Raw genomic sequence first — 23,253 nt, 5'->3', positions numbered from 1 at the left:
ACGGCTCGAGAGAAACCTTTGTAGGCCCAGAACCATTCTGTCACATTACTAAAGATGATACAAAAAATGAGATTCAAGGGCAAATCCAGACTAAGAAAATAATCAAGAATATTGATAAAAAACTCTCAAACAATTTGATAAATCTCAATAAATAAAAGTTCAAAATGGTCACCGAAATGGTGACTGAATATTGTCGTTTAAAAAAACACATATACAACTAAATAAGGTGAATGAACCATGGTAAAAAAGAATGCGAAATGGAAGAGGAGACTGTCATAGACATTCTATGCCATTGCAATGTGCTAAGCGATAAGATTTTAATTTTGATCATCTTAATTTTAAAACTTAATCTGGTATACTTCATTTTTTAAATAATACTGAATTGGCTTTGTACTGAGTTTTACTTACCTCTGCCATCAAATAACAAAACTGGGCAGCATACAAACTTCCTCTATTTCTTAAAGTGTCTCCTAAAGTTGTTATGGCTTTGCAGTTTAACTCCGGTCGCTGAGATGAATTGGATAGAATCATTGCTAAATGCGGACGCCAATCACCCCATTTGTCGTCGGAAACACACTAAAAAATCGAGAATATTAATTATTTTTAAGCACTGACGGATTAAAAAACATACCACTTCAGTCAATAAGTTTCGACCCTAACTAATAAAACAATACTTTTTAGACACAAATCGACTTCGGTCATCAATATAGTTTCTTTCAAAGATGAAACACAGATTGCAACGCCTCTCTGACTGTTTTGTATAATGATTATTAGCCCCAAAATACGCCAAAGTTTCGTCAATAATCTCGTCATTTGATAAATACCACTTTCCATGCACTATTCTTTTGATATCTGCCAAGAGATGGGTGTTTGGGTGGTCGGTCTGAATAATACGTTTAGTGTGGAAGAAATTTGATTTATTAATTGATTATTTTTGATTGATTAATTTTGCAACGTCTCTCAATATTTCAATATGCACTAGGTTTTACAAAACATATACAAAGTAACATGGTTGTCGCCAGATGGATATACGAGGAACCAAATCGATCATTTTCTGATTGATACTAGGCATGACTCGGACGTCATGAATTGTCGCAGTTACAGAGGAACAAATAAGGTATAACGTTAATGAGCTTTAGATACCCTAGTAAGGTTGATGACCTTTCGACCAACCTGGACAGACGGCTAATAAAACACCATCAAAATGTACCTGCCAATATAAACGAACTTCTTCTTCATGTACCATGTCCTTTCAGAACGTTGGTTATTATCATAGCTATCTTAATTTCATTCACTGCCACCCTTAATATAAACGAACAGTGGAGCAAAATAAGAGATGTAATGCAATCGATAGCACAGGAATGGGTATGAAGCAGCCGGCAAGAAAGATAAATGAGTTGTATGATGATGAATGCACAGACGACGCCAGAATTAAAAACGAAGCATATAGAAAAACCAAACACATAGGACAAGAGCAGCAATGGATGACTATAGGGACCAAAGACATACAGAGAAATACATACTTAGAGCAAAGAAAAGAACTTTTTATGAACAACAATTACGAGAAGTCGAAGAAATGAATATCATAAACGAAAGTTAAGAGACACTATCCGAATACATATACGAACATATACGAATACATAAACCAATTGTGAGAATTGAGTAACTGAAGAGGAGTAGAATCATTGTCCTAAATCTGACAGTCATGACCGCTAAATGTAAATTAGCTGTCTTTTTCTAATACATTGTAGAAATTAATAATTTTAAATTCAGTAATAACTTATGAACAGAAAATAATAAAAATCACATGACAATTTCGAAGTGGTCTAATATTTTCATAAACAGTATACTCACATAAATTCTACTCTTTTTTAACAAGTGCGTTTATAAACTTACCGTTACAGCAGCAGGCATTTTTCCAGAAAGCAATTGATACAATGTTTGCAGTGGATCATTCATCGTTAAACCGTTTGCAAATCTCATCATCACATTAGCGTAAGTTCTTTTATCTAATTTACTAGCTAGGAAAAGTGCATGACCCCATAGACTATGTTTCATTGCCCATTCTAAAAAAGGAATAATTTTTAATTATATTTTCTGTAAGGAATCATAAACATACATGTAGATATAGAACAATTCCAATTCCAAATGTCCAACTCATTTATATTTCATACAGGGTGTTTTAAACTTAAAGGGACACAGTGGGCAAATAATCAGTGACCAACAGAAAGTCACAGAAAGCTGGAAGCATTATTTTCAGACCCTACTTGGTATACAAGTAGACATGGAAGATGAAATGGGTACGAACTATCTAGAAGAGAATGAAGTAGAGAATGGAGTAGAAGCTCCAACCATAGAGGAGGTTCTCGAAGCTATTAAGGCCCAGAAAAACAATAAAGCACTGGGAGTTGACGAAATACCAGCAGAATTGTATAAGGTAGGTGGCGACCACCTAGCAAGTCATATTCACACGCTCATCAAAGACATATGGCAAGAAAATACCCGACGACTGGAAGAAAAGTATAGTATGCCCGATCTATAAAAAAGGAGACAAACTCCAGTGCAAAAACTACCGTGGAATTTCTCTACTGTGTACAGCATATAAAGTCCTCACGTATATTATAAACCAGCGGCTCCAATCACTAGCAGAAAATATTATTGGAGAGTATCAGACGGGCTTCCGACGGGGGAGATCGACACTGGATCAAATATTTACAGTCAAACAAATCTTGAGTAAATCATGGGAACATGGCATTTATGTTTACAACATGTTTGTAGACTTCAAACAGGCATACGACTCAGCCAGAAGGAACAAACTCTACATATTGGCTGAATTGGTAATACCACATAAGCTAATTAAACTCATTAAAGCCACAATGGTTAGCACCTCATGATAGCAACTCATCAAGTCCTGGTAGACACTTCGTCTCAGGACCAGCAACTTCATGTGGAGTCATACGTTGCCATGTTATTATATCCACTGGTAACTTTAACATCTTAAAATATAATACCAAATAATGTAAACCAAATTGTAACAGATAACTTTTAACGGGTTTTTACCCAGATATTTAGTGGCTCAAAACATGTACACCTAGACACTGATGATGGAACATGGATTCCGAAAACGTTTTGTCTTCATGACATAGCCCGTTTGGGGTTTTAATTTATAAAGGATTTTTACTTAAATTTTTTGTGATACATATGGATACATGGTATACAGCCAGCTACAGGAACTTAGTTTCCTTGTGGATTTTACAAAGGATATTGTTGGTCAATATCAATGCGGATTTACTGCTGGAAAGTCAACTACACATTAAATTCAAGCACATAGGCAGATTCTAGAAAAGTCACTAGAATATAACATAGATACACACCATCTCTTCATTGACTTCAAAGCAGCCTATGACAGTGTGAAAAGAACTGCATTATATAATGCAATGATAGACTTTGGGATCCCACCTAAGTTAGTTAAGTTGACCCAACTAACAATGCAAAACGTAAGCTCATGCGTTAGAATTGAAGGAGAAAACTCTACGTTCTTTGACATTAATAATGGTCTAAGACAGGGGGACGTGTTGGCGTGTCTCCTCTTTAATATTGCCTTGGATCAGCAATCAGATTATTAAATATTAGAATGAATGGAACTATTTTTAATAGATCGACGCAAATTCTCGCATTCGCTGATGATATAGTTATGGTAGGCAGAAGTATGAGAGACATGGTGCAGAGTTTTACAAGGCTTGCGGACGCAGCAAGTGAATTAGGACTTGTGGTAAACGAGAAAAAAAACCAAATATATGTTGGTTTCTAAAAACCATCGAAATATCCAACAGAGAATTCAAATTTACAACCATACCTTTGAGCAAGTCAAAGAATTTACATATCTTGGATCGCTAGTAAACGCAACAAACACGACAAGCGACGAAATAAAAAGAGGCATAGCAATAGCAAACAGAACTGTTCACGGTCTCCAGAAACATTTAAAAAATAAAAATATAATACGTGCAGTAAAGCTTAATATATACAAGACCTTAATAAGACCGGTTTTGATATATAGGGCTGAAACGTGGACCTTATCTCAAAATGATGAAAGACTTCTTGGTATTTTTGATAGAAAAATTCTTAGAAAGATTTTTGGGGCAGTAAATGAAAATGGGCTATGGCGTCGAAGATACAACTTTGAACTATATCAGTTATACACCGATCCAGATATTGTGAAATTCGTTAAAGTGCAGAGACTTAGATGGGCTGGATACATTGCTAGGATGTCAGATCACGAATACACGAAGAGATTAACATTTTCAAAACCAGAGGGCACAAGAAGCAGAGGACGACCACGAATGAGATGGATTGATGATGTGGAAGAAGATCTACAGATTCTAAGGGTTAGAAGATGGAGGGAAGTTGACGGGAATCGACAGGAGTGGCGACTTCTTTGTGAGCAAGCCAAGATCTACAACGGATTGTCGAGCCACTTATGATGATGAAACCAATAGTGGACAATGACATAAACGAAATTAATGTTTTGGGTTATATTACGCCTTCTAAAAATGCCTCCATTAGAGTTTGTGAGAGAGATCTTACTTTGTCGACGAGAACAATTCATCGCATAAAAAAAAACAAAAATGCAAACCATTTTCATAACATTTGATGCAACAGTTACATCTTCCTCGAAGGGTACAACTCTGCGATTGATCCAAGAAGATAAAAACTTCATAAAAAAAGTTATATGGTCTGATAAAGCAAAGTTTAGCAAAAATAGATTATTTAATCGACATAATTCCCATTGATGGTTTAATGAAAATTCACACGTTAGTGAAGAACGTTATTTCTAAGATAGTTGGAGTTTTAATGTTTTCTGTGCAAAAAAAGACAATAAAATTTTATCATTAACATTTTATGATAACAATTTAAATGGTGAAAGATATTGCCACCTTTTAGAAGCAGCCATACGACCGGCGTTACATACTTAATAAATGGAGAGTCGGTTTCAGCTTGGTATTAGCAAGATGGAGCACTTCCTCATAACTTTGGGCCTGTTGCTCAGCATCTTTACATGTTTGATGACAGATGGATTGAGAAATGAGTTTTTAGTAGTAAATTATGTAAAACATACGTTATGAATTTGCCGCCATATTTTAGGGTATAGCCCGACTAATTCCCTCCCTACTTCTTAATATAGGAGATACCAAGCTAGATAGGTATATGCTGTGAGGGAAACATTACTGAGTGCAGCATAACATCACTAGCCCGTCTCGGCGGAACTTCAGAACTGTTAACGATCCAGACAGGCTTTGAGGTCATGGCATGAAATCGTTATACAATAAGTGTCACGCTTGTAGACACACGGGTACATTGAGCTGATGCAGTACCGAGCTCTTCCCCTTGTTGCACTGTTATGCCGAGAAGTAAACAGTTCATACAAGTAAATAAGCAAAAACTTGTTTAGTTAGTTGAATTGACAATTAAGTCCACTGTAGGTCGATTATTTGTATTAAAACATCATTGTATTACGGATTTGTTTTGTTTTGATATTGTTTTATCGTAAAACCTATCAGAAAAACAATTCTAATTTAATATACTATTGTAACTTCACAAAAGGCGTCAATTATTAATAATACTTCAAAAGTTTCTGTTTAAAATATGTGTGCTTTATATTATTTTAATAAACCAAACATATTTTCGAGGTGATATATTATTTTATAGTACATTACAATAAGTAATTAATCAAAAAATATGAAAATAAGCTTTCCGATGTGTTTATTCTTTGGAACAAAAACAACGAAATTCTTTCAAACTAAAAATTAAACCAAGATATATAAAATAATAAATAAATATAAATGAATAAAACAAAAAAAAAATATATAGACAAACAATTTTGAATAGTTTCGCATCCTACGTGCTTCTCAGCAGAAATCAGTCACAAATTAAACGCCATGCGCCGCCATCTGTGAGTGACGGGCGAAAGTCACATGTGAGAACCGGCCGGATTAGCCCAGTACTTCAAATGTCTAGACTCGTGTGTCTACTAGCGTGGCGCTTACTGTAAACATCCTATTCAATTTAATTCCATATTGATAATATACGACGAATACATAAAAGTTAAATACATATATTTATCAAATCGACTTACCAAGGGCTTCTTTCCCAGATCCATAAAGCAAAAATTCCCTAAATTTATTAGTTATCTCCTCCTCCTTTAGTACGGACAATAAACTACCTGTATTTTCAGAAACAATATGATTACTCGCTTCGGAAGATTGATTAATATCTCCATTATTACTACTTAAACTGGAAATGACAGAAGCAGGTCGCGGAGGCGGTATTTCTCTTCTATTTTTGAGTAAAAGCTCAGCTATATCAGCTCCTACCACCATCTAAAAATTATTAATTATTATAAAAACTTCAATCCGGTATTAGTAGACAAGACGAAAAGCTCGGGTTCGTTCGGAAAAATATTCTCATGAGATTTTTTTGCATAATCACGTTCATAAGATGACCCAGATAAGGTTCAAGAGGTCGCCCAGGAGAAAACTTGTTTAAAATTTTTTAAACAAATTGCAATAAATAATGTTTCGGTCCGAACAAAATTTTTTTTAATCATTCTGAACAAAATGGGTCTCTTATAATTTTCAGTAAACATGATCGTTTTCGAGTTATAAACAATTTAATACTGAAAAAAGCGCAAAATTATGATTTCAAGTGTCAAAAACACAAGTTCAAAATATTATTTTTGAATTTACCAAGGACCTAAATTTAAGTTCAAACTTTGTTTTATCATTTAAACGATAAGTATTTTGAGCTTATTTTATTTTAATGTTAATGAAGCGTTATAACAGGACGGTCACTCGGGATGCGGCGTGTATTAGAGAGAGAAACAAGATCTATGGCACACTTTTGCTGGTTTGAAATTCTCATTGTACAAATGAGCGTCCGCCCTGCCATACGCGCTTCGTTAACAATTAAAAAACAATGTTTTAAAATAAAATAAGCCCAGAATTTTCATGGAGCTGATAGAAGAAGGCTTGAACTTGGATTTAGACACTTGATGATTTCAAAAATAATATTTTTTACTTGTGTTTTTAAGTCTTGAAAATCGTCATTTTGCGCTTGTTTCAGTTATAAATTCTTAACTCGAAAACGATCAACTTTAGAGAAAATTTAACAGACCTTTTACGTTCATATTGATTTTAAAAACATAAAAAAAATCATCGGGGCCTAAAAAAATTATTGTAACAATATGTTTGTAACGTTATAAACGTCACTTGTTATTCTTCCTTTAATAATTATGTTACTTCATTTACTTTTGATTTTATTCGTGTTAATTAATTTATCTTTCATTTTACTATTTTTATTATAAAAATAGTTGACGCTCAATTCAATCCTTCGATTAACTTTCTATTTGCAAAATATTCTGTCATCTAAATTCCAATTTTCATTTTTACTTAATATTATAATTCCTTTATTAAGACCCTATTATGTTCAATGATAGGATAGAACATATATAAATTTCTATGCCCCACTTCAGTCGACAAACGTTATTTGTCAGTTGACAACTCTCGACTTCTGACAGTCGCACTTAAATGCTGAAGCGGGGACAATTCAATAGAAAGGCCAATATTGTTAATCTATAACCAGGCATTTCTCGATGCAAAATCTTTTCATAACCTTGTTAACACGGAACTGTCAATGTTGAACAAAAAAGGTAAAACTACTAGATAAACAAAGATTTTCGCGTAAAATGTGTAATACACATGAATTATATCAAAAGGATTTACTGTAAATAGCTTTTATTCAGTACTGTAAAATAATATTATAAATACAGTCGTACCTCGATATACGAGTTCCCTAATATACGCGTGTTTTGAGATAAGCTTCGCCTTCCCGCCGAGCGAGCGATATTTTGCTTTGAGATAAGAGCAAGATTTTGGGGTCGTGCAGCGTCTAACAGTTTCTCCCAGCTCAGACTAGACCTCAGTCTGTGTGCTTATTTTACTCGTTTTCGAAGAATTTTTGATGAGTTGAGTTCGCGTGTTTTGCTTTTTGTACATTTACAAAAAAAAAAACATTAACACATTTATTTTTATAACCATGGGTCCGAATAAGATGATGTCTATTGAATTAAAGCGTGAAATCATAGAAAAACATGAGAAACATGTGTGAGTAATAGACGTAGCGAGGATTCACGGGCGTAGCACATAAATGATATGTACTGTACTTAAACAGGAGTTGATAAATGGTATAACGCCAACTAAGGGCGTTAGAATATTTCTAAGCTCCGGACCTCTCCCCATGAAAATATTAAGAAACTACTGATGATGTGGGTGTCAGAGACGCAGCTTCAAGGAGGGAACCTTAACAAAAAGCATCATATGTAAGAAGGCACGAGCGATTTACGCTGATTTGCTGATACAGATGCAACACACTTCCACATACCAACAATCGGAAGACTTGTTTAAAGCCAGTCAGGGCTGGTTTGACAACACCAACAAAGAAAAAGGACCTGTATTCACTCCGTCGTCAGGTATGGTGAAGCAGCAAGTTCGGATGTGAAAGCAGCTGAGGTATATATCAAAACATTTTCCGAACTTATGAAAGCCAAAGAATACATCTCCAGCAAGTCTTCAACTGTGACGAGACAGGGCTTTTCTGGAAAAAGATGCCGAATAGGACTTACATAACGGCAGAGCAGAAGACGATGCCAGGTCACACCCTTGAAGGATAGATTATAGCGCTTACGCCAATGCGGGCGGGAACTGCAAAATCAAGCCTCTGCTAGTGTACCGGAAAATCGGAACAACTATAAGTTATGTGGAGGGCAATTCTGAAGACGTGGGTCACCAGGAAATTCTTTGTGGAGTGGACAACCTAGTGTTTGGCACAAGCTTTCGTACAAGCCGTTCTCGTCCTCGACAATGCCCCTGCTCACCCATTAAATCTCGAAGATGATTTATTCGAATTCAAGGTTGTAAAGATTCTCTACCTACCACTCAACACCACTCCTATCCTCCAGCCCATCAATTAGCAGTTAATTACTAATTTTAAGAAGTTATACACGAAGCACATTTTTCGGCGCTGCTTTGAAGTGCCGGAGAACACAAACCTTACACTTAGAGAGTCCTGGAAGGATAACTTTAACATCGTGGTATGCCTAAGAATTATTCATCAGGCCTGGCTGGGTGTTACAACGAGGACCTTAACCTCTGAACGAAAGAAGCCTGAGGCTGTAGTTGAAAGGGCCTTCAAAGGACTGGAACCTGAAGTACCGATGGGAGAGGAGAATGTTTCTATGGGTCTGGAAGTGGATAGGAGTGATGTGAACGAACACCTCGAAGAACAGTCTCAGAAGACTGCCTCTGACAGCTGAGGAGTTACACGATTTACATTCGCAGTAGCATACGGTGATTCAAAACGAAAAATTGGTTTTGAAGAGGAGCCAGAGATGGGGGAGGTTATCTCTACAAGAAATATAAAGGAAATCTTAAGAATGTGGGAGAAAGTTGTAGAGTTCGTGAATAAAAATCACCCCGAAAAAGTTGAAACTGGTCTTGTATTAGAGTTGTACAACGAAAGTTGCTTAACTCATTTCCGCAATATCCTCAAAGGAAGGAAGAAACAATCCTCCTTGAACAGCTTTTTAAACGATCTGCAGGTGAAAATGAGCAAAGAGTGACGAAAAAAACGAAGACCAGTGACGAAAATTAAGCGCTTACGTAAGCACTTCACTTTTTCTTTTATTATGTTTTTATAGAATATGTATTTGTTATTTATAAATAAATGTTTTTTCTTGTCAATCCATTTTTCTTATTCAAAAACACTAGGCCAAAATAACTTAGGTAGTGTTTTGGGAGCTAGAACGGATTAATTGCATTTCAATTAATTTCAAAAAGGAAAATTGCTTTGAGATACGAGCAATTTGACATCGTGCAAGGTTACAATTAAACTCGTATGTTGAGGTACCACTGTATTTACATATTTTCATTACTAGAGCAAATTACTTTCGTACATCTTATGCTGTACAGTAGAGTGGAGCATTGAGTGTTGCTCTAAATACACTATAATTATTGTTTCACACTTCACTGTTGTGGCTAGGTTCACGGTTGTGACTCACATTAATACATTTATCACTATCTCACACAAGTTCGATAGGTTTGGTGCGTTTGAGCTTGCGAACTAGGTTTTGATTATCTAGTAGTTCTAACCCTTCCCTGTTGTATGGTTATGGAATCGGTTTTCGTGACCCTTGGCAATCTTCTTTATTTCTTCTTGAATTGTTATTATTTATTTAGTTATTATTTTAACTTTTAACACTAATTATACTAAACTTATTTCTTTAGTCACACCTTAACAACTTACCCCATTTTGTCTAATCAACAATATTAGCAACTCCCACATTAAAATATAACTTTCAACATCATCTACTTTTTGACCAGTAATAGCATTTCTAATTTTATTCTCACAGTATTCAATTATCGTTTTTTTGTGAGTTACTCCTTTAACCAGAGGTCCTGGAAACTGGCTCAATTCTTGGAACTCCTCATCATTAGCTAAGAAGGACGAAGTGCTACAGATTTCAACTACGGCCGGCTGACCGTCTATGGGATAGTGAGGAAGAATACGGAGCAGTTTTCCCGAAGCAATCGACGCTTTGATGTGGGCCATCGTAAATTTCGCAGGGGTTAGGCGTTGAGAAGCTGTTGTAGTATCATCGAGCGCCAATAGCGAATCAGTTTGATCGAAAGGTCGAGAATAGCTATAAATATAATACAATCAACAAAATTAATATATATATATATATATATATATATATATATATATATATATATATATATATATATATATATATATATATATATATACACTGACTTTACATAGGCAGGGGAAGAGGAATAAGCAAACTTACACTTGGGATATAAATATAGGAGGAAAGCCTACATTATATGTAGTAGGTATGGAATACGATGATAAAAAATGCAAGAGCATTTTAATAAACATTACAATTTAAAATCAAGAATATTGGCGATAAAACATTTTTTTTTTATCACCATCCTTTTTTATATGCATCACAATCTAATAAGAGCTCGGTGCCAATTCTCTGAAGAGTATTATTTTTTTATACAATACTATGTTTACAACTTGAGAAGGCTTTCTTATCGTTAGTACTTTTTATTTTATTCATATGTCCTAACCATTATATCATCAACGTGACACAGTGCAAGATAGAACAGCAATCGTAATTAAGACATCATGAACATGGTAAAGTTAGTAAAGGCTATTTCCAAACAGTAATACAACACAATAGGTACATACGACTAATTATGTAGCCCGGACCGACAGCTTTACGTGCACTCAGAAGCACGGTAGCGGCTCAGTTAAATTATAAATTACTTAGCTACTCAGCTAAAAATGTATACAAATTTGCCACTCGTTTGTAGTGTGAAAGTTTAAATTCAGCGTTTTTAGGCATATTTCAAATGTCTCATATTTGTTGTCAAAACTCAAAATCAAAATTTCATTTTACAGGTTTTGAAGATTAGACTCTAAAAATGGAAATTCCATAGTGATCGGTCAATTGAAGGAATACATTTTATTGATATCATAAGAATCATAAAACATCGTAAAAATCGGGCAACGTTTATTTATTTAACAACTCATAGAAACTGCATTTGCGACAAAATGCAAAAATTGATTACGAAAGCTTTAAAACGACATTTTGATTTTTGTCGATAGGACACTCCGATCAAAAGGTATCGAATTTTTACTGTCGAGCTGATACAAATTTTAGTTAACAAATTGATTTCACAAGCGTAACTGACATTCAACATCGCCGGTCGCTTCAAGGGTTATTTCTTAGAGAATGGTTCATTCTACGGACAAAAAGGTAATACCTAAACATTTCTTGTTCACAATTATCCCAAGTAATCTCTTAAAAATTATTTTTCTGCGAACGACACTATGTCTTCACATAAAAACAAAAAAGAAAAAATAGTTATACTTTTTTTTGGTTTTAATTTATTTTTCAACGTCTTCTTATATCGCAGGTGAAATATTAGCTATCGAGTTTCTAACGGTAATCTAAAATAGTTAGATTGGATGAAATAGACATACTTTATGTGCCATACTCAATCACTAGTAACATCTGTAACGTATGCTACAGTGACGAAGGAATACTTAGGTGCTATTTGCGTAATTAATAGTTAGATTCAACTGAATGTTTATTAAATTGCGTCCATACATTTTTCAATAAAAATAATGCAATAATTTACCTATTAACTACAGAATAAGTTAATCATGCGGTAAATCAGTAAATAACATGATTGATGTATACACAAAAACTTCAAGCCCCATGTTAATATAAAAAGTAATAAGCAAGCAATCATATTTGTCAGCATTAATTCGTTATACTCGTATGAAAAACAGAAACCATAATATCCAAATGAAATAACACTTTTGTTATATCTGATATAAATAAAAGTAAGCCAATCTGATGTATTAAAATGATATAATGAATACAATATTATTATACAGAGTAAACCTCTGAATCCAGTCCTCCCTGATATTTGGCAACAATCATTAAATTTTGGTAAAGTGCTGAATCTCGATTTTTATTCCAAGAGGACACATTTTAAAGATAAAGTCATCTACCAACCTTCTCTCTTTCAATTTCATAACCCTTAATTTTAAGTAAGGAATGTACTACCAGTGATTCATTATTAGAGTCGTCTTTGATGAGGTATTCCGGCATATACGATTTTTATTTCCACAGTAACACCATTCTTGTAAAAAAGTAACAGTAGTAAGTAGTACAAGTAAGTAAAATTCATTCAAGTGTTTTACCTCTGAAAAATTCAACATAATGCCTATGTTTTGCTAATGAGAGTAAATTTTCAGTCACATCACACACTACATCAAAGTGGCTATCGTCCTGGCTACCTTTACTTTGTTTGCCATTTCAGAGGCTCCGTGAAGATAAGAGAAGCCCGGGAAGATCACGAAGGGTCCTACAGAAACTCCATTTCGTCTTTGACTAAATTTGGCGAAATCTCCTGTTATTTGGATCGTTGCGTTGGTAGCTTTTAACCGTAGTAACTCAATAGGTATTTTGTGAATACAAAAGCTGAGACTATTTCCATATTTTTTAAAAATCGAAAGTGACTTTAGAATTTAAAGAAAGTCGATAGATAGGTTGAATATCTTATTAATTAATTATGATGAATGACTGTTTATGTATTACAAATTCTATTAATTTTGTGCATGTTATTTATCCAATAAAGTTTCCTATTGCTGTTATACAATTTATTTTAATGTAGTTATTAATGCGATAGATATTTACCATATTAACGAAGCATAGGCGTTGCGTTTAATTTTTAAGGGGAGGTGTTATATTTTAAACAATTTAATACTTCTTTAGGAAAAAGGAATAATCATAGATGCCTGAATATTTAATCGAGGTACCCATTTGGAATCCAAATTTGACCTGTTTTAGCATTTTCTTAAAATTTACTAAATATTGCCAAATATCCAGGTTGACTGTTTTAGGTGACCTACAAAAGTAAATACGAAAAAATCTTACGAATTTCTAAATATTCTTAACAAATGACAGAAATTTGTTGATTATGTAGATGATACGGTAATGATAGAAGAGATAAAGCTAGTCTTTAAATATTCCTGATATTTTTTATGGCAGCAACAAATTAGACACTTTATCATCACCTACTAAGCCTTTTTATTTTGTAAAAGTAAAGCTTTTAATTTGAATGTACAACAGAGAGCTGTAGGCGCGAGTAAATATTAGGGAAACACAATTTCAACATTTTCGATGATAGTTTCTTAAAAATATGGGTAATGAATATTTGTTAATACAATATTAGATGAGCAATGTTCAAAAATTTTTACTAGAGTAATGGACTTAACCAAAAACTGGATTTTTAATGTCAATGAATAAGTGACAGAGTTGATAAAAATGTTCTGACCAAAAGAATAAAAGGAAAAGCCTGGTAAGAAAACAAGACTTTTGGGAATATACGATGTGCTATTGAAAATAGGTTAAACTACTTTTATATTCCTAAAACAGCTAATCATAGCAAATATTTCCTGACAATGGTGTGCACTAAACATGTTGAAGAATATTAGTCACATTTAAAAAAATAATCAAAATACTAGAGTAATATATAATAATTTAGATAATTATTTAGATATCTGGGAATAGATATAACTAGTTACTGATAGGTTGAAGAAGAAGTACGACAACAAAGCTTAAAAGCAAGTAAAGCGGCGGGATCTCTAAATGACACAATCTGGATGAACAAACACCTAAGACAAGACACAAAAACAAGAATCTATAAAGCAGCAATTAGACCTATATTAACATACACGGCGGAGACAAGGCCTGACACATCTAAAACGAGACGACTACTAGAAACAACAGAGATGAAAATACTCCGACGAATATCAGGGAAAAGTCTGTTGGATAGGAAGAGAAGCGAAAACATAAGAAGAGCATGCAATATAGATAACATAAATGGATGGGTGACAAAACGGAAACAGGAGTGAAACGAACACATTAGTAGAATGACAGAGGATAGGGTAGTACGAATAGTACGAGATACGTCATCAAATGGACGAAGAAGTATTGGCAGACCAAGAAAACGATGGTGCGATAATTTAAACAATTTAGGAATTTTAGAAACAATTTTGACTAAATTATTCTAGGGGAAGGCTCGATCCTGGTCGCTATTGCATTCTTAGCCAATCAATCATTCCCATCTCGGCGGACCGGACACGTGAACTAAATGGACTAGGGAGGTCCTAGTGAGCCGTATTAGAGTGCGTACCTCCTATTTTTCCCTGAAATGCCCTTACTTTCCCTCCTACTCGCCTAACTTTTCCATCAGCGTCTCTGCATTGCCCAGCAGCACTGCCTTCCCATTCAGGGGTGCTCATAACGCCGGAGGAAAGTGGTGGCACAGGTTCTTCCGGGACTGAAGATGGGATGGTTGCCACTGCCGGGACTCTTCCTTCGACCGTCGTCAACAAATAACATGCCATTCTCTATTACGCCGTTATCCTATATTTTGCGATCACGACGCCTAAGGATGTTGACGCGGTTAGACGTGGTGGCGGCAATGATGCAACATGTTATGTATCGGGACATGTAGCAACTTTACTGTTGCAAGAGTCGAAGACTGAAGGTGAGAATCGTATCCTACCTTCTTAAATACAAAGTGCTGATCCTACGATGCTATAGGTATCAAGCTCATGGTCACGTCAGGAAATAATGTAAGAAGAGAGCGAAAGGAACGTCAAGGATGTGGAAATGAGGGTCACATAGTGACTGAAGAACTGTGTGCGTCAAGAAACGGACGATATGAATTGAAGGGGGTCACAGGCACGGTTCGCTGGGGGGTCCGAAATTCAGACAACTGCTCGAAGAGGCCACATGGCGTTCCGTGGCTGGACCTAGTGAGGCGTGAATCCTCTACTCGACATGGCGACGGATTGTAGTGTTGAGCTGAGGGTTCTCCAAACTAACGTAGAGAGGACGAGATTGGCACACGACCTCGCTGAGGGGAGATATGATCTCGTGGCGGCGGAACCAGACCCCATGTTTTGAGGGAATCGAGGATGGTTTGCAGACAACGCCGGAGTCATCGGCATACATGTCCGGAATCACAAACTTAAAGTGTATGGGATTGAGGCCTACATAGGCTTAATATTAAGAGAATGAAAAGATTGAATCTGGTCTGCTGCTATATTTAACCAAATATACCAGTAGATGAGTATGAAAACAGGTTGAATGCCAGTAATGAAGAGATCAGGCGACTGTAGACCGAGTGCATGGTGCTCGGCTACTTCAACGTGAAATCCGCGCAATGAGACACTCGACACTCACGGGCAAATGTTGATGAAATGGATCGGGGTTCTAGATTTTGTGATTCTGAACACTGGTATGCAGCCAACATTTGTGATAATTACAAATCGATGCAGGGAGCCGCTGGATGTGTGGGTCGCAGTACGAATTATAAACTTATCAGTTTCTCGATAAAAGCTTCTAGAAAAAAGCAATCCATTCAATCCAGCTCCATTTTAAATCAGCTTTCTGATGTATCGAGATATCGACAATTAAAATGTATCAGTAACAAAAAGGACCAAACTCTAAATATCAGCAAGGGAAGCAAGCGAGATTAGGTGACTTGGTGAGATTTGGTAAAATTTGGCTAGGTTAGTTATATCTCAGTAACTACAGATTTCCAGTAAAAAAGAATGACATATTCGGATTCGGAACAAGACTTAACTCCCTAGAATAGTTTCAAGATCATACGTAACTACGAGTAGGTATTTTTTTAAAAAGAATAAAAATTAAAATTTTTAAAATATTTTTTTTTTGAGAAATTAATGGATATTTCCTGTTTTTTAAATTATAATGTATTTCAATAACTGAAATATGTTGCCCTACTATTTTATCGACCCACAGTCGTAATATACACAACAACCTTGAATCAACAATTCCATACATTTCAATACCATAATTTAACGATGATCAATGATTGATCGAATGGTTATACATCATAACACATATCCCATAAAAAGTAAGCAACAGACCAATTGGTACTAAGTACTCTTTCAAAGCCTATATCGGTTAATACAGGCAATAACTTCAGTTTATGTTAAGTATCTCAATTTCTAAACAAATTACTGGAAAACAAATATGCATATACAAAAGCAGGATTTGGGAAACAAAAACTTAATGGTAACTAAAAATCCTTACAATTTAAGTATGGTATGCTTCTATCTTACAAATATTAGGAGCAATTAGAATCCTAATTAACTTAAATAAGAAATCTGTTAAGTGTTTTTAAAATAAATTTAGTATGCGTTCTATGAAGCGACATTTTTAAAGTTCTTTTATTATTTTTGAAATGTTCGTTTATGGATTTTTTTTAAATATCTCTTAAGAAAAACACAAATTGCAAAGAAATATTAGTACTATTTCGATTTAAATGTTAAATCACATTTTCTTTATATGACATCAGCCTAACACAAACTCTTCCCACTACAATACTTAACATTATATGAAAAAAGGGTAATGGCAGCAAGTAAGGTGAAAGGGTAAAAATTAAACAAATAAATGAGATGCCAATTAACGAAAACGGGAAAATTTTAAACAGAAATAATCAGAAATTATTGATTGTTGAAGATCTGAAGTAAGTATCAAAAATACTTTTGAGCACATAAAAATAAGTTTTACATATCAATGGCAAACATGAATAGATGGCAGGACGTACAAGCAAGATAGTGGCGAAAAAAAGTTTTAATAGACATATGATCAGTAAAAGATCAAAAGAAAGACAAAGAATGGTGGACAATTATATATCGGAAAATCGAAAATATGGGGAAAAAATCGACGCATATTACATATATACAAATTTTTTTAAAATTATTTAGTGTGCAAACTTAACAGTTTAACTTATCTATGTAATAAACTTTTATAAAGTGAGCGGCCAATCAATTTTTAAAATGACCAAAAACTGTATAAAATAGATTCTAATATGTTTTTAGATAAATTAGGAATCTTTTTAAGCAAACACTTTGTATAATTAAAAAATTACTCGTATTCATATATACAAGGTTCATTAATCGGTAATCGCATATGGATCATAATCTTACTTTCAACCATGTTTTTTCAGCGAGTGTTAAGATCCAGTTGACCAAGAATGTAATCTTTTGAACTATCCTTTTTTTAATTTAAGCTATTATTGTTTTAATCAAACAATTGTTTTTCAATTCGAGACTATCATTAGTATCATTTATTGGTAATTCTTTTGCATGCGACCCCAATTCTATTTATTCGGGCAGTACTTCATGTAGATCTTCGTTTTAAATGGTCGCCAAAAAGCCATTCTCATTATGTAGTAACAAATTATATTAATATCATTTATCGTTAAAACAAACATTAATGCATATAAAATTTAGTTATGTTCCGCCATTGCTATATTTTCACTTGTCAGATGTGGAACAACTCAACAGGGGGGTTGGCACATGTTTATTTTTGAAACAATCAACAAAAACACTTGATGTTGAAGACAACAAGTTTTTAACGAGCATCCTCGTATTATTTAACCTTCAGAACGCTTTTATTCCGTTCAATGACCGACGTCTATAAGTTTGGATGATTCTCTAAGCAGTATTCTCACGGCCTGACGTCACGAGTAACCTGACCGAATCGCTTGTCTAGTGGTCTCCAGAAGTGGCTCTGAAAATTTCACCGAAATCTGGAACCAGAGGTGGCCTATCTATAGAGAACAAATTAGATTGTAAAGTTACTCAAAGATATGAATTTGTATCGTTAAGTAATAAATATATTTATACATATGTTTTAGTGTTGGTGTAAATGAAATAAAATAAGTGTTAGAAGGCTGTACATAAATTAATGATCAAATAAATTTAAAATAATAAAAACATTGCAATAGAGCAGTTTTCGTTTCTTGTTAAACTGAAGCCAGAAATTAGACATACCGAACAATACATGGCAACGTAACATTCATTTTTAATTTACAACTTAAGGACCATATCATCTGTTACCCGTTCTCTAAAATTTTCGTAAGTATAGCAATAGGCACATTGCACATAGTTGTTTTAGTTGTTTTCATATGTTACTTTCTTTGTCAGCAATAATGCACAAGCCATTTTAATAATAAGTAAAAGATTTATATAAACTTTAAAGAATATTTCAATACTACCTTAAGAGCGTATCTTACAAAAATTGATTACTGAAGTAAAGATAACAGTTTCATAGCAAGCTTATGCATATTGAAAAATATATCTGATCACCTTGATTTGAAAGGCGATCTGTTAGGTTGTAGCTTTCGTATTTTGATCAAAAATAGAAAAAACATTTGACAGTTTGACACCTGAGGTTACTTACATCTATTTCAGATCAAGCAAAATGTTTGCTTAAAAAGATAATCTAAAAAATCGATTTTTCAGGGGCTCACCTAGAAGCATCAAGAGCGTATTGACTATGTGTATGTGTATCCCTGTAGTATCCTCCTATTTGCGTTGAGCTCATTTGACTGTAAAAGCTCTGCCTCGTATACCTAAACAAGTGAACAAAGCACAACTATATGATAAATATGGCAGCGAGGGTGACTTTTCGGAAGAGATGTTAGTATGTGAAGAAATGTTAGCAAGTTCGTATGTGAAGTGATGGGTGTGTGGTGAGGAATGAAAAATATGTCATTTCTGAGGAAATGCTGCAGAATAGTTCGTAAATCGCAATGGTAGTGATTCGATTGTGTCAAATGTGGCAGAAGCAATTTGTCAAACCTAGTTGAAACACACTGGAGAAGGAAAAAAGGAAATAATGAAATACAATGGTAAATAAGTTCATTACTAAGTAACTATTTTTCTTAATTGCATATTTTTTCAAAGCACTTTTATCGGCTACCTTATAAGTTTCATTATTAATGCCCCTGTAGACATGTATCGAGTAAATAATTTCAATTATTTTAAACGGAAGTCTAATTAAGTATTTTTCAACTAATAGTATGATTTATTTATTATATGAACTTAATGGCAGATACGAAGCGGGCTCACCTGGTTTACGGATAGGTCCAGAATAGACGGGCGGGCTGGGCTGGTGTCGGAGTACATGGGAGCGGAATCGGATTTGAATCTGGCCGGGCTCTCGGCTCCCATGCATCAGTATTTCAAGCCGAGATATTTGCAATCCTGGTATGTGCTCAGGAGATAATAGATAGGACTTGCTCAGACAGGACCATCTCTATCTGCTCTGATAGTCAAGCAACGCTAAGGACTTTGGAAGCGCCTAAAATCAGCTCTAAGCTGGTTTTTGAGTGCAAGAGAGCACTTGCTGAGTTTGCGCAGACTAATAGGGTTAACTTGGTATGGGTACCGGGACACACAGGCGTGGAAGGAAACGAACGGGCTGACGCCGTGGCACGACAGGGCACATTCACTCTGCCGGTGGGACTCGAACCTGTGATTGGTGTGCCCTTTAGTACTGGTCGGCAAAGAGCTTCTTTTGCGGAGGCTCCAAGATACCTGAGTCAGTTGTGGAGGTATGGGACAGGCTAGGCTCCACATAGTGGGACCATCCAAAAGTCTTACAGCCCAACTTTTCCTTCTAGACCGTAGAAGGAGCTCTCTGATGGTCAGTATGCTTACCGACCACTGTAGACTCAGGCGGCACTTTCATCTGATTGGATTTGAGGATAGCCCACGGTGCCGTCTATGTAAAGAGGAAGAGGAAACCTCCCCACATGTCCTATGGACATGCCCGGCACTGGCCTACCAGAGTTGGCAGATCCTAGGTTCGATCTTTATGGCAACCGAGTCAAATGAGTGAGTTATCCTTAAAAAGACTTGTGGCTTTCTGTGAGGTAACAAGGTTACTAAAGGATTAGACGTTCAGAACGACAGGAAGTGCTCAGACTTAGATTACTGCAGATATGGGAGCCTGGAACAGCCTGGGCCCCAAAAACGAAAACCACGTCCTTATGGGCCTATTTCCTATGATAGGGGTGATACAATGGACCCGTCTTAGGAGGTCTAGGTCATAAATATATGACATAAATGAGTCCTGCCACGATCCACCATAACCATAATGGTAAGTACTGAAATTGTTGCAAATGCGTTTTACTACAAAATCCCTTACAAATGTTTTCATGCGGTAGATATTTTCCGAGTTAAGGTGGAAAATAGTAGAGGGGGAGGTGTGCATAATTATTGAATTACCTCGTTTATTATTAACTTTACGACATAATGGTACACAAATAAAAAATTATACAACTTTGATTTCTTTTCTTTTTTTGCTAAAATCAATATTTAAGATCTTAAGATCTATTCAACGAGAAGCGATAGTGCGAGTAAACAACTAAATATACGCCTATAGGGTTATAAGTATTTTAATTGGCTGCCGTTTAGTGCTTTCTCCGCCTTCAGATCTGTATTACGAAAATTAAGTGATTTATTTATGAATATATACTTGTATTTTTAAATAATAGGTCGCTTTTGATTCGATGCATTTAAAAAGTTGGCAATAAATGTTTTTCTTATCCCTTATGTCAAAACTTGGGAACAGATACTCATTATACAATTTTTTGTTTGTATTTTGAAAGCAAATGCTAATATTAAATCAACTGACAACACTGTACCCAGCTCTAATGCTTCATCTTTGGTGAAATTAGTATTAGAAGAGATGCCAAACAATAAAGATGCATCCCCGTCCACAGCTGGGCGGTAAACATAAAAAATGTTTACAAATAATAATTGAGATTAGTGGGATCATGATGAAAATAAATACAAACAAACAAACGAAGCTTATATGCCAAAACATCGTTCTACTTTTGTTTTATAGCCAACTTAGGGGAAAAAACGTTGCTACCAAGTTTAGTTCCTTTTACCCTGATGTCGTTAAAACAATTACGAAAAACTGGAACTGTCACTATCACTATTTTTTCATTTCTCCGGGGTAATGTTGTTGAGGGCATCATTTTGACATCAGCAAATTTAAATGTCTTGAATGTTGACAGCAACAAAATTTTTAGCACCGGCTCAATAGGATTGAGCTCACAATGGCAGGATAGCAAACGCAAAACGGTTTTATTTTGAGTTTTTGCCACTTCATCAATAACATAATTTGTTATATTCAGCCTTACGGGGTGCCACATTTGTAAAAGTTCAACCTTAAACATGTCCTCTTCGAAGTTGACAAATTTAATCGTAACCAGTCCTTTATTTTTTACTTTGTCCATGCTGTAATATGTACTTCCTCACTTTTTCGCGAATGGTAAGGAGCATTATCGAGAAATATTACACAGTTGTCTTCTAGAAGGTGCAAAATATTTGCAAACCACTTTTCAAAACCTTCGGAGTTCATTTCCTCGTGATATTCGCCAGTCTTTTTGGATTTGAACATCCATAGGCCACATTCTACAAACCCTGTTTCACTTCCAATATGTTTAATAATCAGTCTTTTTTCATTGCCAGATGGATTTTTAAGATCTGCTGAGAGGCCTGACAAAAACGCCTGCCTAAAAGATTTCATCGTTTCGTCAAAGCACGATTTTAAAAAATTTCGCCTCCATAGAATAATCTCTTCTCGTTCTAATAAATAAAGCACTGTTTCTACCCCTAATTAAAATCTAATGATTTTAGAAGGTCATGGAAAGTATTGCGTTTAAAATTTGGCAAGCTTTCGTCATCGTTAATAGCTACAAAAACTTTGTCTATTATAGTTAGTATCTCGTTTCGATAAAAAAAATTGATGTACAAATTCGTCGTATAGCAGTTTTATCAAAATCGTCCATTTTGTCCACTATGGTTTTTCTGGGCTTGTTCTTTTTTGGTGAAGTAAATCCTTCTGCACTTTTCTCTTCCCTAATAATTCTGTACACAGAAGCTTCACCTACTCCGCTGGTAGAAGCAGTCTGTTAAACTATTTCCAATATTAAAGCTTCAGGACGCGATTCCATTGTCGATTAATTATTATGTAATGCTTTTTTCCGTACTACTAAATGCACGTAGTTTTGTCCGCTTTTTTTGGAGTAAATTCCTCCGCAGAATCTGTAGAACTCGACAATGTTTGTAAAACTATAAAATAGACCGCAAAACTATAAACATTGGAAAAAAATGTTTAGCATACGAGTGGTCACCTTATTAATAAATATAAAAGCAGACTATAAGCAGTATAATATAATATAATAAAGCTATTTATCAACTGAACTAAAATCAGAAATTCTCAGCTGCTTGCACCGGTTGTGTGGTCGGTCATCATCATCCAGCCTTCTGGATGTGTTTAAATCCTGGATGTTGATTAAACTCCTGTGTGGTCGGTACTTATTAGCAAACGTTAAATCCAGTCCTGATAAATTTGGCAACGCCTTGTTGTTTTTACGCGCTCTCTTCTCGTTGGATATACCTTAGGTTCGATCCTGTTCATGGCTTCGTGCTGATGACATCAGCGTCTAGGGTTCGTTAATATCTTGTGCCTCGTTAGGCTTGTCATAGGCGTAGGAGCTTATATGTTGATTGTAGCTCAAAAAATCAAAGAAATCAAAATTGTATAAAATAATAATATAATTCTCTCCATTTTTGTTGAAGTACAATTATGTCGTAAAGTTAATAATAAACGAGATAATTTAATAATTATACTTATTCATTATTTTCCCCCTTATCTCAGAAAATATAGACCACACGAAGAAAATATGCAAATGAGAAATTGTAGAAAAT

The 23,253-nt window shown here is 35.0% G+C and overlaps 1 protein-coding gene across 6 annotated transcripts in view; it reads right to left on the bottom strand.

The window, feature by feature from the left end:
- Positions 1–23,253, bottom strand: part of Sec16 (endoplasmic reticulum export factor secretory 16) — a 164,335-nt gene that overhangs the window by 88,518 nt on the left and 52,564 nt on the right. For 5 of the 6 annotated variants that reach the window (XM_072535162.1, XM_072535164.1, XM_072535161.1 and 2 more), the window contains 5 exons: positions 18,996–19,097; positions 10,357–10,753; positions 6,134–6,377; positions 1,897–2,066; positions 409–576 (listed from right to left, as the gene is read on the bottom strand). In XM_072535162.1, coding sequence (XP_072391263.1) covers positions 409–576; positions 1,897–2,066; positions 6,134–6,377; positions 10,357–10,753; positions 18,996–19,097 — 1,081 coding nt within the window. The remainder of the gene's footprint in view (positions 1–408; positions 577–1,896; positions 2,067–6,133; positions 6,378–10,356; positions 10,754–18,995; positions 19,098–23,253) is intronic. The other variant, XM_072535166.1, reaches the window with a different exon arrangement.

The sequence above is a fragment of the Diabrotica undecimpunctata genome, chromosome 6, assembly GCF_040954645.1.
Source record: "Diabrotica undecimpunctata isolate CICGRU chromosome 6, icDiaUnde3, whole genome shotgun sequence".
In the NCBI taxonomy this organism is placed as follows: Eukaryota; Metazoa; Arthropoda; class Insecta; order Coleoptera; family Chrysomelidae; genus Diabrotica; species Diabrotica undecimpunctata.
The sequence above is the reverse complement of the archived record's forward strand: the minus strand, read 5'-3'. Positions and strand labels throughout refer to the sequence as shown.